The sequence below is a fragment of the Thunnus albacares genome, chromosome 13 (genome assembly GCF_914725855.1).
Source record: "Thunnus albacares chromosome 13, fThuAlb1.1, whole genome shotgun sequence".
NCBI lineage: Eukaryota > Metazoa > Chordata > Actinopteri > Scombriformes > Scombridae > Thunnus > Thunnus albacares.
The window spans coordinates 11,633,520-11,653,180 of NC_058118.1; the positions used below are offsets into that span (position 1 = coordinate 11,633,520).

Below are 19,661 nucleotides of genomic sequence, written 5' to 3' on the forward strand. Positions count from 1 at the left end.
GGTAACATCTTGCAACTAGGATAATAATACTAGTGCATACATGATGATACCAATTTTGCAAAATTTCATTAACTTAAATAGTTATAGATGATATCCAAACCTTATTGATGTCAGAGATGAGTTTGCCTTCTCTTGGCATGTAAACTTTCTGGTTGTTTGCTCTCATCTTGCTTTGGATAGTAAAGAGGAGAACTTCCAAGTTTCCTTTCTCTGTAAATCTGTGGAGACAGACATAACCTATGTTCAACAAATAGCTTAGCATTAAGTATCCTAATGGTAACAAGAATTGGGTCATTTAATGAATTGTATTTACTTGCTATAAAGCTTTTTGTTACTCACTTCGGGGGTTTCTCCACAGTTCTGTAGGAGTTGAAGGCCTGGAGCTGGTTCTGCACAGCACTCAGTGAGTTAGCTAGCTGCCGATCATTAAGCGTCACTATAGTCTGCTCAATCCACTGCAGCAGCTCTGAGGCCAGGGTCTCATACTTCTCTATCAGCTGGTCTGCTTCAATAGCATAGTCCAGGACCTACAACCAAGAGAGTTCTGTGAATCAAGGCAACTGGTGGGCCAACACTCATGGTTACATACTCATACACATAAATGTATAAACACACACACAGCTAACCTTGCCAATTCTTTTACCCTCCACTGCCAGGGCTTTCATCTTTGAGAAGTAATGGTAGTAGGTCGCCACATAGGTAATGATGGACTTCTCATCAGGCTGATCAACATTAACATCTGGAAAAAAAGAGAGCATGATCCATCTACACCTGATGTCTTCCCCATTTATTTAATCTACTGACCCTAAACTTTAGCATGCACAAACAACAAGGTAGTGCGGTTTGTCCGCCAATCAGAAGATCTGTGGTTCAATCTCCGGCACCTCCAGTCCATGTCAAAGTGTCGTTGGGCAAGATACTGAATCCCAAATTGCTCCCAAAGGATGTGCCATCGGTGTGTGAATGGGTGAATGTTGGCATGTAGTGTAAAGTGGTCGGAAGTCTAGAAAGGCGTTATAAAAATGCAGCCCATTTACCATTCCATTTAACACAGTTAAGTATGTCCATCTTTGGACATCATTAGTGTGATGTGAGTGTAGCTGACATGTGATGTAGTGTTGTCTAAGCTATAATCAATCTGTTTCATGCCACAAACTTAGAGCCTTGATGGACAGTGTCCTGCCCTCAGTGTGACTTACAGGAGTGCTTCATGTTTTTGTGGAGACTCACCTTCTGGATCAAGCAGCTTGGTAAGACCCAGCTCCTTCTCAGCCACATTGAAAGCATTTTGGAGATTGTAGTGAGCATTGGACCTTTTCAGTGTGTCAAACTCAATCAGGTCAGATCTGCAGAGGCCAGGGAACAATTATGATTTTAATATGAACAGATTGCAGGGGAGAGCAGGGTGCAAGCAGATGGCAAGATCATTCAGACAGAAATATAGCATCACCTTCTTGTGGTATAGAGAATAAACAGAAACAGAAAGAGAAGTAATATTTTGCAGTGTACTCCAATACATGTCTCTTTTTACAGACCAGAGTGCAGACAATAATCCACTGGATTTAGGTATAGTCATCTGCATGCAAACAGGTTTTTCATTGATGGATTAGGCAAACTGCTCCTGCCAGTTATCGCTTATTCTTGCCTAAACCATGTCTTCATTTTGAACTCACATAGGCATTAATAGGGTGTAAAATTGGTTCGGGAGCCTATATTATCATTGACATTTTAATGACCAATAAGCAAATTGCTGTTTGTATGTACACACACACACAAATGACAAAAACAGCTTTTCTCATTGAGGTCTGAACAATCATGAAACCTTTTTCTCCAAGCATTTTAATTCACATACGTGATTATGTTTCAGAAGGCTTTAAGATTGTGAAGAAAAGAAAACCCTCAGCATTACAACTTTGAATATTCTAATTGCCTTCTGTGCTGTCTCCTCTATTCAGTAGTTTGAGTGGGGACCTGATCATGTAAATGGCAGAGTCATGGTTTGCATGAGTATCCTGTGGTATGGTTCAGTAACTCCACTGAGAGCAATGTTAGCATGCATGTATCAAGTATCACCTTAGGCATTCATTGTAATGAATTATGCTCTCTGTTCTATTTGACTCAGGCGTCTAGCTATACTTTTGGTTTTCAGCTAACAGATTTATTTAAACACAAGCTATTTAAGCAGCAGTATTACCAGCAGGGTGTGCAAGTGAGTTACCAAGCATGGCTCTGCATAGAAAATAAGTGGGTTATTATTTCTGTGATCTAGGTCATCTTACTCTCTATTTTATTTTCATCCTTTTAGCCATACTGCAGACTGTTTGAAGGATGGGAGGAGTAGGAGGAGACCTAAATAGAAAAGGGGATAAAAACACCCCAGAGAAGTGTGATGGTGCTGCAACAGGTGCTTCTCATTAGGCAAAGAAAGATAAAAGAGGGGGTGAAGATACAGGACACATTTTTGATTTGCAAGATAACTATTCAAAATCTTTACTTTGAAAAAGATCTCTGTTGAAATGAATTGCATTGAAGCGTATGCTTAACAGGGGCCAGTTTCATTGCACATGACAGTGTAGCAAGTAATATCAAATACAAGAAGAGGTCAATGAAGAAGAGGTCACCTGTGTTTGTGCACAATGGCATTGAACGCCAGGCCATCTCTCCAGCTGGTAGTGAAGTTGTGGATGTTGACATTAGGATATCTGCAGAGGCCAGAACAGAAGCGATTATTCATTAACTCAACACACAACAAGGTTCATCAGTAACAACATCATTAGTACCACAAATAGCGTAAATGGTACAATATATCTTCAACATTAGCAGTATTTATCCTGTAAGCCCTCCCTCTGTCTCTCTTCTCCAGCTCCTTTCTCACCCAGCAGTTTTCATTTGGCACCAAAGCAGCAGGGCATCTTTGGCTGATTTCTTCTCCTTGTTATCTTCTGTCTCCACACTGATGTCCTGGATCTGTCAGCAGAGCATTCACTCAGTAAAAACTGTGCCCACATCATGTTACACAATTATTACAACATCATTACTTTAATCTATTATCTGTCAGTACATTATGCCAAGTTTAAGGAAGGGCTAAAAAATTCACAAGTGATGACAGTAAGTACATGACAAAAATAATTGCATCAAGAATTTGCATTGTAAGCCACTTCTCAGCAGCATTAAATTCTATTACCATTTTGGTGAGTTTGCCTGAAGATGGACTGGTCTACATGCAGAGACTTGGTGTCCCAAAGTCAAACTCACTCTTTGAAAAAGGTTAAGCAACGTGGCAACTGGGCTGAGGCAGGAATGAGCAGAGCTCCACACAACCACTCCATATGTTACCTGGAAGCGAAGGATGATGGTCCAGATGAGACCCAGGGTGAGACGGTGATTCCCATCCACAATGTCGTGTGAGCCCATGTTTTCTAGATGGACTTTTTGCTCCTTGAGAAACTGCAGGGCTTTGTCAACGTTCTCCAGGCAGTGGATACGCATGCGACCCTTAGTGGGCTTTGGCTGTGAGGAAGAGAAGGAAAAGAAAGGTTGAAATTATTATTACATAAAGAGGAAAGGGAGCAAGAATGTAAAAAAAAAAAAAAAAAAACAAGTAGAAACTAGGGCAGAAGTAAATCACACTAAAAGTGCATGATTTCTTCTTCCTCGTGACTTGAGGTGCAGGATGAGGGTCATGCTGAGGGCCTGGGTCAGGGTTGGGACAGAGAAGGGTGGTTTTTGTATGATACTGACCAGCTGTTCTCCTGAGAGCACTTCCAGCAGGCGGATTAGCATGCGGCCATCGCGTAGGTCAGTATACAAGTCACCGATGCGACAGGTCACTCGGCCTAAGTGAGAGTTCACCCATTTGGTGAAGGTCTTCTTCTGTACTGCTTCACGCTCATCTGCAAAAAACACAACAGGAGAGGGGTTGAACATCAAGATTACAATTGACTCGGCTCACTGAGATGCCACTGGCCTCACTATCATTACTGTCAGAGAAATAAACATTTAAAAGGAGTCAATTTTGCTCTAAACAAACACCAATGTAGTCTATGGCTTTAATCACTTCTGAGAGCAGACAGGTGACAGTAAATCATAAGGACTTAAACCTTTTTCCTGAGCAGTTCATTTCACAGATAAGCTATGCCATTAAGTCTCTAGGATCACTGTATCGACAGCTTAGTGAGAGGTTTTCACTGTTCAGACCAAAGTTTACTGATGGCCTGCCCATATGTCCATGCTAATTACTCTAATGATGTGAGTTTAGAGGAAAAAAGTGACAATGCAAAATTGCACATGAAGGCAGTGACGTTCAGTGAGCATTTTTGTCGTTACTTTGTTAGAGCGGGACTAAAAACAGAATCAATATAAATTAAGCTGTAACAGCAGCTCAGACATATGGACCAGGGAAGTAAGAAGCTAATCCTGCTCCGCCACCTAACAAGGTGACCTCATTTCTAGGACACAAGGTCTCCCTGCCTTTTGAAAACACTATTCTAGCATAGTACCTAATGCACTGCCCCTAATGCAGGCCTACACAGAAAAACCCTGAAGACAGAAAATAGATCAGAGGAGCAGCTCTGTATTAATGAGTTAAACAAAACAAAGGCCTACTTATAGCTGCATGAAATGAAATATAATAGTGGAGAAGATAAATGGCCCTTTTACAACAATGAAAATAATAAAGCTTTCGCATTTTTATATTCATCAATAAGCAAACCAAACCATAATAAGCCACATGTTGAGTAAAGCTGGATTTTAAAAACCTATACACCACACATAGCTCCATTTGATAAAATCAAATGCAAGCAAGAGCAATCTTTGATGGTGACTGGTATCCTGCACAAAAGTGCAACATACAACACTTTCTGGTGTTGCAACAACATGCACTACTAACACTGGTCCACCAATAAGTAATGATTAAAGGTCGCCAAAGGCAAGACTTGTGGCTGTAAGCTCTTCCAAAAGCAACAGTATTCAAAGCTGAAACTTCCAACCCCAAGGCAAACTCCAAATATTGAGGCAGTGGCTGTAACATTGGGTGATTGTGAAGGTTAAAGCTGACAGCAAGTTTAATATACTCATAATGAAAGAGATCCATGAGATTAAATCACGTGGTCAGCACCAGTTCTTCTGGAGCGCTAATAATAAAAATCATCAAAGTAAACCCATTAGTAACTCAAAAAGCATGAGTTTAGAATAGGCTACTTAAAATATGCTACAGTATTAGTTAAAACTTTATTTAATAAATTATCATTATTTTCTGAGGTGATCAAAGACAGCATGTTGTGCAATTAACCACTCTACTAACTGTCAGCTAAAAAAAGAACAAATTTTGAAATTTCTCTCCTTCAAGGGTGGAGTAATACCGCAGGACGTAACGCTTGACCTGTTGCAACCTTGTGGTGGTTCCTCTATATTTATACTCTACTACTATATTAGAAAGATCCTCTTTTGAAATACATAAAACAGACATAGTATAAATGTATTTTAACATCAAATTACAAGCAATCTGATACTCATTTTCTAAAACAAAAAATTATGTTTTTAACACAATCAAAACAGAAGACTCAGTCCCCTAAAGCAGTGACCTCTGCTTTACCTCACTGTAATTCAAGTATTAAAAAGGTATCATGTGGAGTTTTTAACCTCAAGTGGCCCTGTCCAGTGATATTTTGATGAGCAGGCCTCTGTATTGTATATTAATGTTCCACCAACATGCTCATGAGGATGCATATGTATGCAACGAGCATTGGGGTGTTGTAATACCTTTTATCTGCTGACTGCAGAGGGCCACACCTGTCAGGTGTCATGTTTTTCCAAGTTGAGAGTCATATTTCAGTGTCTTTTGTGGCCATCTCACAGCCATGCAAACAAAATCTCTGGAACTGCCACATCGTTGAAAAACCATCCCAAAAAAGTGTTTGCACAGTGATAAAATGCCAATGCACTGTGGAACGCTCTTGCTTGCTTCATTTGCTGTTCTCCTGACAACACTGTGTGCTTAAATGCACTGGCCAGCAGTAGAGGAAGCAATAAGGAATTATTTTCCGTTATTTGGTATAAAGTTGTTTGGCTGGCCATGTTCTGTAACCAGAGCTGAGGGTGACAGAACAGCACATAGAGGCAAGCAAGCAAGAGCATTGAATAGAGAAAGAAAAAATATGTGAAAATGATTGGTTTCACTGGACTAGAATCACAATAAATTTACCTGCTCGCAGTATAGATAACCATCACAGATTATTTGGATGTATCCTTATAACTACTACTTAGCTACTTAAAATCAAAATTTTCAAATGAGAACTGGACTGTAAAAACAAACACATTAAAACAGGCTGTTTGTTAGACTTTAAGAACACATACCATGTGTTTTGGTGAGAAATGAATGAATGAATGAATGAAAACCAAATTGAAAACTCCACAGGATACCTTTACGTCTGGGGCGAGAGGAATTTTCCTGACCTTTCCTCACAGCTAAGATGTGTTACTGTAGTCAGATGGTAATTGAGTTCAACTTGTGCAACAATTTAGTATCATTTACTGGTTATATCTCCCTGTCCCACCCCTTTCTTTTCCCGCTTGATGGCTTGGTAACAAGTGAGGAGAGCACATACATTACAGACAAAGAGTTCAATAACACATAAACCTATATCTCAAACACACAGTACACTGAGATGGATATATTGGTTTTAGAGTGATTACCGCCTCACTGGGGGAACTATGCAGACAACACAAAGAGATCACAGGTAATAGATACAAAAGTACACATACACATACACATGAATCAACAGGTTTTATGAAGAGGGCCCCAAAAATATGTTACTCTGTGTTTTAACACCAACAGATATATAGAGGAAGAATCAGCTTTATTGTCATTGTTCAAGACAACAAAATTATATTGCAGCTCCCAATCTCGTTGATAACAATGTTCCAACAATCCAACACTTGAAGACAAAAAAAATAGGTGGCTGTATGTTAATTCAAAGCAGGTGACAGGGCTGACTATAGTCATGGCCTACAGGCACGTTTGTAGGGCTGGAGCTAAAGCACAAACAGGCTTTTCTCTGCTACCCCAGCTATCAGCCCTTTGTCTCCAGGATACATGTGCTTTTTCCTGGTTTACCTAAACTCGATGATATCAAACAAACAAAAGAATGTTATGGCACCACACTCACACAGCTACTATCAGTCAAATGGCCCTGCTTTAGTTCAGACCTTGTTTTAGGTTGTGCTGGTTGTTTGCTTGTCACATTAAAGAACGGACTCTCACTAAACCTGTTTGGTTTCTTTCCCTGTCTCTCTCATGTACCACACACACACACACACACACACACACACACACACACACACACACACACACACACACACACACACACACACACACACACACACACACACACACACACACACACACACACACACACACAAAATGGAAAACTTGTTAAAAGGACAACGAAACGATTTGACGCTGTTCAATGAGAAAGCAGAGGTTAATTACTGTGGCAGGTGAAGTACAGTGGAGGAGCCTACATTCCTCCTGAGGCTTGGTCATGTTGTGACAGAGCCCAGGAGTGAGGAGGAGACAGTGGGGCAGTGGGCAGGGGTCTTAAAGATGACATGCTGTTTCCCTGCCGGTGCCACGCTCCCTAATAACAAGGCTACCAAACAAGAACACAAGGCAGACAAACACAGACATCACTGTCTGATGTGTTTGCTCATTATAGCAAGCAAACACAAACTTGTCATCAGTTGCTGCTAAGGTAGATAAGGGCAAAACTGGTGCAGCTGTTTTCTCTAACAATGTGACATTTGCAGATTGTGTTGTTACTGCAAGGGAGGATATGTCAACTGTAATGTTTGTACATCCACGTCTAAATGGTTAATCATTTTTTACTAACCTGTAAGAATGCTCAGCATCTGAAACAGAAAGCTTGTCAGTGTTTATTTTTAACAGTACCCTGATGGTTGAAGGTGAGAAAAGATACAGGAAATGGGGGCTCTGCCTTCCCAACGTTTTCAGATATCTCCTGTCATGCAAAATACCTGCAGAGCCTGCCAACATCATTACACTATTACACAAGAGAGGACAAAGGAGAAGAGTGGGAAAATATGAGCTTTAGACAGTAAGCTTAGTAATTAGTAGCAAGTCTTACTAAGTCTTATATAATCTTAGAATTTTACTCTGTCTTGTATAATCTTTGCGCTTTTAGACAAAAAATCCCACAAAGCGACTTTCCATATCAGCCTTGAAAAATGCACAACTATTTTGGAGCTCTATCTGTCCTTGAGCCTCTTCCAGTAAGCTGGAAAAACAAGTGACTGCAATTTTCTATGTCATGTTGTTCTCCATTGTTTACTAATGGCAGATCAGAACTGGTGGTTAGAGGCATCGCTGAATGTTTCAAAAGCATATTTGGGCATGTCCAGTCACTTTGAACATGTTTGTCTCTGGTAGTAAGCTCTAAGTATATGTCAGGACAGGGAAGTAGTGTTCTACTGTTGAAGGTGCAGAGCTTTGGCTCACTGCGGCTTTCCTATTTATCCCCCAAACAAACTTAGGCACTGTTGATAATGATGATTATCTGCAGGTAATCTAAGCAAATATGCTGCCAAACTTAATCCTGTCTGTGCGGCTGATAGTAGCTAGGATCATGTTTGGTGATAACACAGAGACAGTAAATCTGTGGGCCAAGTCTCACGCACAACTATGAAGGAAAATATCACATCTATGCATCAGAACATCATCTCTGCAATTTCAGAAAAAAAGAGTAAGTTTATATCAAGTGTACCATTGTATTCAGGCCATTGTTTCACATGTAATGTTTAGTTGCTCATTTAAAGACACTGGACGCATGAGTTACAGCATTAAATTATTAACTGATCAGAGAAAGTAATGTCTTCCCAACTTTCACATTCCTGCATACAACAAGCTTATCTAAGTCAAGTTCAATGTTCACTGTTGCATCAAGGTCTTAGTAAATTAACTCATGAGGGAACTAGAGCGGCACATAGTTGAGTAATCTATTGCTCTATTGACAGAAAAATAAACGCCAACTATTTTTTTTAATAATCGATTAATTAAAACTTTTTTAAAGCAAATCTTACATGATACATGATATTTGGGGATTTTTGACTGTTGGTCAAACAAAATAGGCAATTTGGGGGCAGGCTCCAGTAGTCTATTGGTTAAGATGCATACCAGATAACTGAAATGTTCAGTTTGACTCCAGCCATGGAGCCTTTGTTGCATGTCATCTCCCTCTCTCTCCCCGTATTTCTGGACTGTATCCTGACTGTCACTATCAAGAATAAACAATGTCAAAAAAAACAAGAAAACTGGCAATTACCATGGCTTCAGGTCATATTTCACTGTTTTCTGTTAATCTATTGACCAAATGGTTAAACAAGAAAATAATCAGCAGATTAATCAAAAATAAAAATAATGTTTAGTTGCAACCCTGGAGCTCTGGAGAACAAACATCACTGATTCAATGAAATACACAAGAATTACTGTTATGATCAATATTTCCCAATTCCTGCAAACACATTTTCAAAAAAAATTTAACCCTGTACTGTCAAAAATTGCCTCACAATAATGCAAGTTCACCACACAGACTTTAATTCATTAAATGCCACAGTGTGCAATGTAATTGAAGCAGAGTCTTTTTTAGTATCTGTTGCTGTATACACAACATACACTGCCCAGTATAAGAGGTCAGCACTGCTCTTTATCCACTGACCATGCCGTGACACTAATGAAATCCTGTTTGTTTGTCCACAACTGCATACTGCAGATTTTGCCCACTTTTCATTTTCCTGACTATTACTGTCAAACATACTGGACTATTGTCTTATATTGGTTATTTCCTGACTCCCAAACATATAAGAAGAAAGCTGAACAGAAGTATAGATTACAGGCTGGTAATCATTATGTACTGCTTTGATCTCGTTTCATGTCCTGCCCAGGTCATGCCTTCCTCCCTAGCCATTCCTAGTTGCCTTTCTAGTTGGGTTGAAATGCCCTTGGTGCATAAACTCTTGACATCCTGTCCCTCACCCACCCTGAGCTTGCGTAATGAGTGCCTCTGGTCACCCCGTCCTCAGTAAGAATGAGTAAACTACTTCCATCAATCTGTCTGCTTTAATCTGCTTTAATGACCTTCTCCTGGACATTCCCACACAGACAAGATTATGGTATTGTGCCAAAGGATACAGAAAAAGCGCACTCATCAGTGGGGGTCTGACTTTTCTCTTACTTTCAGTTCTAGTCTCATTTATTTGGAAAACAAAGTCTAAAAATAATAATACTCTAACATTTCTGCTACATTTCATCCAATATACAAAAAAATGTTTTTGAAAATGTGACTATTTTTTACAACCCTAAAAACTGTATGTATTCATACAGATGAGGTTATTTTTCATGTACAAAGCATTTCTGTAAACCCCTAAATCCAAGTTCAAGCACAAGTTTACCTTTAATTTATCCAAAAAGTTAAATAACTTGGTCCTGGGTGCCAAAAATACACAACAAAAATACAGAATACACAAGGATAATTCCAGATTTGGAAAAATCAAAATATGGTAGAAAACTGGAACTTTGTAATAGCGCAATCAGAAGGCACATTTTCTGATATCTGGCATGAATTTCACCAACTCTGTGTCTCAAAACCAAAAATGAAGGCTACAGAATCTTTTCTTTCAGCCATCAGCCTTCAACTGTGTTGCTGTCTAAGATTAAAGAGTAAACCTGAGGCACTCATTTAAGGGATACCTTGACATCTTGTATTTTAATCTGTTATTTATCTTCATGAAGTACTCGTCACATAGTGAGAAAACACCTAAGATACACAACAAGTGGCTTCTAAGCTTTGTGGTTAGCATTCTTTATTGACACCAGTGGGTGGCTTGATCTGAAAGTTAACTGTAGTGCATGATACTTGGATGGATGACGTGCGCAATGCAAAAAGGACGAAACATTTTAGAGTAGTTGTAGGAGGGGTTGGTATTTATAAATCAGGTTTCAGCAACAGGGGAAAAAGTGACACATGACGTACAGAGTGCTTAGAGCTGCTGTGAATTCTAGAGATCAACTCAATCCAAGGAACGGCTTGACTCAAAATCTTTCTAAAACTCCCCTCAGTGACTGCCTAATACTTACCAACAGGACGGAGTCACACATTAACACTTTTCCCTTGAGGGTGAAAATGGCACAAGCCACTTTGAATGTGTTAGTTTTACATAAGGTTACACAATGTGCTATAACTTTAAAGTCAACATTTGCTTCAGTTACTTGTGGATGTCAAGTCTAAAAAGCTGTAGTGTAGCATTTCTGCATTATTATCAGGCCAGTTATTTGAAATTAAAATGAAAGTGAACAAGGAATGTGTGTACAAAACAAAATGTTACACATACAGATGCACATGTCTTGACATTTCCCTCCCTATAAAAGCGGAACTGCCCTTCCCCTTCTTATAACTTTGAAAGTAGGGCTGTGGTAAAACTGCCGCCTTGCCACATGTGGGATGGGTTATTTATACACTTGTAACAGTTTGGGGTCACAAGATTTCTTCATATGATGAACAAAACTGACAAGCAAATACAAGTAAGAGTCCTGTCTTACAGCACTGCTCTTTTTCCCTTTGTGAAGGCAGTGAAAGGTGCTGAATGTGCTCTTCAGGTCATGCCCCTCTGTGCCATCTGCAGCTGTAGCTGATAATAAGGAAGATGGGGGAAGTGAGGGTTGGCCAAGGCCAATCCCATGAGAGAAGAGACAGAAACAGGCACCTCTCAGCCATAACATCTGGACACAAAAAGGGTGTGAAATGTCAACAAGACAGTAATTGTCCTTTAGCCTCCAAAACTGCACTGTCTTGTTACACTTGCAAGTGGGCAACTGTCAATATTAGTAAAACTATACAAACAAAGGCATTTGCGTGTGTGTGTGTGTGTGTGTGTGTGTGTGTGTGTGTGTGTGTGTGTGTGTGTGTGTGTGTGTGTGCATGCACGTATGGTGAACTCTCACCAAGGTAATGTGACTCTGAGTTACAGCTGGAGGCCACTAGAGTCAGAGCTTTCACTTAAGAATTTTAGAAATATTAGGTTACACGTTCAATTGACAGTGAGCTACTAGACTTGAAACTTTACCCAAATGTGAATGTTCATCTCTTCAAGTATCAATTCAAATCCTTAAATAAAGTATAAGAACAAAATTCCTATGATCAAGACAACTAAGCATTCATTTTGGAGAAAAAAAAAAAAAAAAAAAACTACCACAAAATTAAATGAGGAAAAAAGTAATATATGTATATATATATATTGGCAATACACAGCTAGACACTTAATGGAATTGAATTGAATGAAGCCATATTACAAATGCTGCTGAGTGATAGTCCAAACTAAAGTCAACAGCAGTTAACTCAGAGGGTACACGTAGCGAGGACAGTGACCTTTTGGACCAGGACCCCATGGTCTAGTCTAACTCACACTGTATTTATCTGGGCACCAGGACATCATTATATTGCCTTTTACTTCCAGTAAAAGGCAATATCTGGAAAAAATATGATGGGTGGGTAGGCCAAGAAAAAGAAAAAAAGCTACTTAAAATAGCCTTTGTCCCACCATCTCCCTTGGCCGTAGTTATACAGTTACTCAGTTTATCTTTTACCTGATAGATATAATTTACCAGCGAGTCAGAAAATGCAAGATGTGTTCAGTGTTTTCGTCTTAGACTGGTAAGGGACCTGAAAATCTGCCTTTACCAATTTCCAGCTACCACTAATGTGTCTTTAACTAAGATTTGTTTTTCCACAAGTCTCTGTCTTAAAATGTTCAAATCTTTACATGGAAATCAATTATATAGCTGAGGTGAAATATTAGTCCAAAAAGACAAGTTGGCAACCACTGATCTTGCACAAGTTGCATAAAAAGGTGACAAATAGTTTAAATGAATGCAAACACAAGGGACTTGCACACAAAACAATTTTGTGAATGCTTCCATTTGTGTAAGATAATGACACCAAGCAATGTACAGTACATGCACATCATCTTCTTCATTCCAGCCGACATCATGATTTAACACGGAGGGAGGGAGTGACACAAAGAATGAGCCTCAAGAGTTGTCAAACTGGAAATACAAGCGGGTGTTGCCAAAATGCATTTGTACGTATGAGTATGTGTCCCTGTGTGCATATTTACAGCTCCATCAAGAAAATATTCATGAACCGAGATGACTAACAAAGAACATGGGGAGTAAAGTATGTGTGTCCCCCATACATCTGTTCCTTATCTTAATTCCCCTATCTATGTTCATAAACAACGTTCCAGTATGAATCAACCTCATTTCACAATATCCTTGGTGTAGGGAAGTGTGCTAAAGTCCTGTCAGCGTAAATTTGGTGACTGATCTGTGACCCCTAAATTACACAGTGAGTTAGAGGCTTTGTTTCCTGACACGTTGAAAAAGATGAGTAGGTATGTACCCTTAGCTTCTTTATGTTCAAGGTTGCACTGCTGGCTCTGACAATGGTGTAAATCTTGTACCTTCTTTGAAGTAAGACACTATCTCGTCTTTGGTCTTATCTCCAGAGCATTGGTGCAGTCAGTGTGGAGATGTAGACGTTTTTTTTGTACATACATAAATACATACATTCACACGCTTTCAGCAGAACAATCTCTCCCACAGTGGCAATGAATATCTTGTGCAGTATGTTAGCTGAAATATTTTTGGTCCAATACAAGAATGTCAAACATGCAAGTAAACCGTAAGACTCTCCTTTCCAGACAGCAACCGGGGAGGGACCGGAAGCTAGCAAAACACTGTGATCTTCACACACACCACTGAATGACATGCCAGTTGCATATCCTATAGCACACACTCATCTACTGCAAATACCTGACCTCGTGGCCTGTGACTAAGGGGTCTAAAGCTCAGAGGAACTGGCCACATAATGATACAAGAATCCTAATAGGTACACATGGTGATCAAACAAAAACCTTTACATGGTGAAAAAATGTTCCAGGTCACACCCCAAGGCGATGGTTTGTTTTACTATTTTTATTGCTATTTAACACAAGCATTTATGGATGTTGATAAAACGTATTAAGTAGTTAATAAACTAAAGGGCTTTGGGAGTTAAAGAATTATCTTAAAATGCAGTTTTAGCTGAAGTTTTAGCAGAGGCTGTTGTATGATAGATTATGAATATGTCAGCACTTTAGTTTCCACATCATTTCCTAATACCTACATGATAACCAATGGTCTCTGTGATTTCTGTGCGTACGACCTCACAGACCTCACAGGCTTTGGCCAGAGACAGAGCCGTGCATTGTAATAAGATAAAAAAGGACAGGTGGCCCAGTAATCAGGTGCCAGACTGCCTGCCTGCTTTAGAGCTGAACTGAAGCCTACAGCACGTCTACCCTAACTCTCTCGATTCCCTCCACTTTAAGCTCTGAAATAGCACTGAACTGAGAGAGGACTCTCTCCAACCTGCCACTTATACCAGAAAAATGCTGAGCCTTTTGGGGACTCATTTACAACCTTAAGCACCTGCTGTGGGCCTATCATTAGTGCTCCACCCCAACAGTCCAGTTCTATTTAATATTTCCTGTTTGAACAAACAACAGGATATATGTTAAAGGGTAACACTTATCGCTCTTAGTCAGTCTTATTAATAACTTTTAACATTAACAACAGATTCCATAAGCCACACACCAGAGAACTTGAGACTCTGTGATGTCCATAGGACAACTGTATATTCAAAAATATTGGCTGAGCTAACCTAAACATCCTAAACTGATAAACATATATTTTTCATTTCCAAAGGGGATGGAATTTCCCTCACAAATTAACAGGTCATCATGACTCTTACCTTGCAGCTGTTTAAACCTTCCTTCCAGGATGTTAGAGTATTGCACCTGATTAACAAATGCTGCTGGTGACAAACAGGGCTCTCTGTCCCTGTGATCCCACTCCATGGCCATTCTTGATTTCTCTCCTAAATATTCCTCTCAGATACAGAATGAATGGGAGTTCTCCTGCATAGCACAGCAAAGGAAATCTTTCCCGCTAAAAAGATATCAAATCCTTTAGCAGGTTCTTCAGAAGATAAGAGTTTTGTATATCCAAAATGCCTTGGTTTATCCTCCTCTTCTAGATTCCCTCAATGCTGTGCCTCAGTAAGGCACAACACAAGCTTGAAAATGTGGCTGTCTGTCCTTTTCTTCATCTATTGTATCTTCCACCTTGTCCAATGAAAACACAGCGGTGAGTGCAAGGGTGGAGGATTTTTTCAAAGAATAATTTCAAACAAAACTGAAGAACAAAATGTTCTCTTGTTTCACCTCCTCGCGTGAAGTATTTCACCACACTCGTGGCGGTAAAAACTTTTGGTTGCACTCCCTCAAGGTTCTAGCAAAGGAACACTGGCTATTCCTTCCCTCCAAACTCTGAACACGCATTTGCTGGAGCAGAGCACAGCAGTGCAGGCTAACCGGCTGTGGTCGGATAGCTGTGTAAACAAAGCCTGCTGTGCCGTCTGAAAATTGTGTCATTTGCATAAGGTGTGTTTGAGGGAGGAGCACAAAGGGAGAACACGGTGGAAGGATGAGGAGAGGGAGGAGGTGTAGAGGTGGACTAAACCATTATAGCTCTTTGCTCAGTGTAACTTGAGGCAGATTAGTCAACGTCACCAGCACTGGGGGGTGTGGCCTGCCAAGAAGGTACAATCACGAAAGTCCCCATGAGATTGAATCTTCTTATGCTGTGTGTAGTTCCTTCTTATTTCTATCACTCTCTAAAACAACATTTGACTCTCCTTTTTCTGTTTACAGGGTCAGTGTTATGCTAAGGCGTTAGGACAGGAAGGAAGTGGTTGAGAGAGTCTTAACAACACAACAAGGTCTTTTCACCCTGAACAAGATTTGAAATTATGAACGTGTGTCTGTTTGTCAGGCAGATGATTAGGTAGGGGTGGGGGTGGAAGTGAGTCATTACTTGCCTAAAACAATTATGAAACTACTGTGTTGGCACACTTGATGTACTACTAGATTAAGGACAAATATAGAAATGATGTTTGGCTTGTTGACAAAACAGTGGTTCTTGTTGGCGTTTTCATGTTTAATGTGGTACATTTTTTCCACAGTGAAATTAATTGATTGCAAACAAACTGACTTGTCTGACTGCAGCATTTTACTGCATACTTCAGATTCTCCATTAAGTTTATGTGTGCATGACTTTCATGGCTGTACTCTGTAATGCAACACTAATAATAAAGATGTATGTATCCAAATCTATGTAATGCACAACAAGATTACTGTCAGCAGAAACTCTGCATTAAGAGACATTTTAAATATATTTTTGAATGGTAAACAATTCAGTGGATAGACGGTTTACTCTTTCTTGCAGCTGCTAATTGAACATCCTGAAAAATGCAACTTTAAGGCAAAGTAACAGATGTAGTAAAAGCCCATGAGTGCAAAAAAAAAAAAGTACACAAGACTATAAACACAGTGAGGACTAAGGTCATAGCTTTCTTACTAGCGGATGGCTTTTTGGTCTGGTCAGGGGGCAGTGGTAAAAAGGTCTGGTTGTTTTTTGATCTGTGTTTGCCCAGATGAGCAGGGAGCATCTGGATAGGCCTCATTAGAGGACCAACTGCCCCAGGCCGTCTGTGACAGGGTGTTTATGGGGGGGGGATTGGACTAATGAGATCCAAAGCGAACACACTTCCTTCTGAGGCAATGCTATGGTCACATGCGGTGAGAAATGAAGAGCAGATAACTGATAAACTGCAGTAATGGCCATATAAGATCCCAATGGAGATAAATCAGACATCATAATCCCAATTAATATGAGAGGCAGATGTGACAGTAGGTTTGTGTGTCTGGCATTTGCAGATATAACCTATTATTTTAAAGCAGTTTACTCGATATACAACAGTAACCTCCTGAATCTTGTGAAATATGAAAACAGTGAGAAAGTCACTGCTGAAAGGGAGATGAGGCAGAAACTCTTGCATTGAGCAAAAAGTTATTAATGATAATTAATGATGGTCTGGTGTGGTGAATGGACACAGACGAGAAACAGGAAAAGATAGGAGCTGCTGGGGGAGTAAGCACTATCAGAGGGAGGGAGAGATCTATTGCTGAGCATGTAAATTTCATCCATTCAACAGCACAACCCCATCTAACGACCCAGGGAAGGTGGACGGCTGGAACATACTCCAGACACTAGCAGTAAATATCTGAGGGGGAATCCCTGTGAAGCAAGTAGGGTTGATTTCTCATGAGAGTGCTAAAATCACTCAAGTCTTAATCCACTTGTACCAGTGTGTTAATAAAATGAATATGGATGCTTTTCAAAGTGAAAAAGCCTTACTCTTTCCCACTGTGGAGGCTTCCACAAGTAATTACATGTAACTGTTTGAGTGTGAAGCAGGGTGTCGTTTAAAAAAAAGGGTAAAGTTGCACAGCTTGCCTTGCTACCCCCACAGTACAGGGAGTAGATAAGTGGTTATTTATGCAAATTACAATGATATCCACACAGGGGAGGCTCTCTACTGTGAAACAAGTGTCAGCCACTGCTGTCACACCAGGAGTAAAATGATTCTAACAGACAGGAACACTGTAAAAGATGTGAACCAGGAAATAAGGCATCATATTACAGGGAGAAAAGTAGAAGGTGTTATTGAGACCATAAGTAAGCAGCAGTTTACAGAAACTGTAAGCTGCAAAAGGTCTTGACAATTGGGGAGAAGCTGTAAAAGGTGGGCAGGAGCTGGGCCTAGGGGGAAATAGTTGCTGCAGCATGTCAAAGAATGTGGACATCAAGCCCATACTTGTCAAACTGAGATGGTATCACAAGTATTCACACAGGAGTGCACGCACACACACATTTTACTCTGGTCACACGAGGCACACGCACACAGAGCAGGTGACAAACAGCAAATAGTATTACAGCCCTCTGTTGCTGTCCATAATCATATGACAGGAAGATAGATAATAAAAAGGTACACTGCCTATGCAACCAGAACACAGGCAACACCCAAATTGTGTGGTTTGTTGGCATGAGGAAATGAGTCAGCTGTATTTGTGAGTGAAATGAGGTTTATCTTTTAGAAATACTTTGACTACAGCAGTGCTCGAAGATCATCAGAGCATCTGGGTTTTTGCTGCTTAAGTGTGTGTCTTGGTGCCTTCCTGACTGTTGCTCCCCTCTGCTGGGTTCTCCATGACACTGCAACTTGTTTTGACTATTAACATTTGGGATTTTATCTGTAGAATGTAGACTAAACCAAGGTGCGCACACAAACACACATACTAAAACAGATAATAGAGCCATCAGGATTTTCACCTGGGCCACCTTAGTTTGAGCTTACAACAAGATAGACTGGGCAGACAGACAAGCACTTGGAGTCACTCAGCTTGGAAGGATGTCAAGACTGTCAAGGGTAGGCTAGTAAAATAGGGACTGGCATTATTAAACAGCCTCCTCATTCATTTCAAAAAGACCACTTGCTTTTTAATACATTGTCATCCAGAAAAAAAGTTTAATCAGGATAAACTTTATTTTAATTTGTTATAATTACTACATGAATTGACTTGAGAGAACAGTCTAACATTTTGAAAAATTTTAGACAGTTTGCTAATCTTTAAGAGTTGCCACATTAGTGGAGGATTTTCACCACACCTGGCCCCAAAGTCTGGTCTTACTACCTCATTCCATCACTGCTTATTGCTCTTGGGTAAAATGACTGTACAGCTCACTGGCTTTGTCCTCCTTTTGAAGTATTTCTGTCTTGCCCTATAAAGAGACAATTGTGCCTTTTGGGACAGAAAAGAATTGAGTTTGTAACTCAGACTACAGAGCCTAATTAGATTTGTGCACATTACTGTTCATTTGAGATTTTGTCTCAAAATGTCTGTTTTTAAAAGTCCTGTTCCATTATTTAAAAAAACAATGTTATTTTATAAAGAGTTATCATAATGGCCTAAAAATAAGGAAATGCTATGGTATGTGTTTTCTTGCCAAAGTAAAAAGGCAGTCTTAAAAATGCTTAAAAACATTCATGGAGGAATTCTAGTGGTCCCAAACCTGCTGCCATTAAAAGCGTGTCAGTATGTGACTGAAAAACAGATGACAGCTGGAAGCTTCGGAAATCAGCTGAACCCAACCACTGTTTGATACTCTTCTCATTGAGATGGTAAATTGTGGGGGAAAATGTAGAAATACTACATTTTACTGATTAACCCACTGTTTCAGCACTTCTAACTTTTTCTGTACACTTCTACAGTCTTCAATCTACAACATTAGAAACATGTTTCAAAAGCATTTCTAATCAGGCCTTATAAAAATCTTAAAACTATGCAATGTCATTGTCTTTTAATATAAGACTAAGTTGATTTTATATGACATAGAGCATACTCATTAAAATTCTACTCTAAGAGTAATATGAATTTGTTTTATGGAGTCCAAAATAATTGCTGAATTTTGCTGAATGTTTCTTTGGCTCACATTTGAAAGTGTACTTTCTGTTGGCTGCATTATTCAAATTATTATAACATCATTCACACCATACTGTCCAGCTTAGCAGGACTGAATGGATCCAGCACTGCAAATTTTCCATCAACTACAGCTGATGATTTGATAATAAGATAGTTTTGCTGCTTTT

General features: G+C 39.7%; 1 protein-coding gene across 3 annotated transcripts in view; it reads right to left on the reverse strand.

The window, feature by feature from the left end:
- LOC122994956 (spectrin beta chain, non-erythrocytic 1) overlaps positions 1–19,661 on the reverse strand; it is a 53,904-nt gene that overhangs the window by 18,206 nt on the left and 16,037 nt on the right. For 2 of the 3 annotated variants that reach the window (XM_044369780.1, XM_044369782.1), the window contains exons 3-10: positions 3,742–3,893; positions 3,337–3,510; positions 2,876–2,967; positions 2,622–2,702; positions 1,231–1,346; positions 627–739; positions 340–527; positions 101–218 (exon numbers count right to left, since the gene is read on the reverse strand). In XM_044369780.1, coding sequence (XP_044225715.1) covers positions 101–218; positions 340–527; positions 627–739; positions 1,231–1,346; positions 2,622–2,702; positions 2,876–2,967; positions 3,337–3,510; positions 3,742–3,893 — 1,034 coding nt within the window. Of the gene's footprint in view, positions 1–100; positions 219–339; positions 528–626; positions 740–1,230; positions 1,347–2,621; positions 2,703–2,875; positions 2,968–3,336; positions 3,511–3,741; positions 3,894–14,861; positions 15,503–19,661 lie in introns of those variants that run through there. The other variant, XM_044369781.1, reaches the window with a different exon arrangement.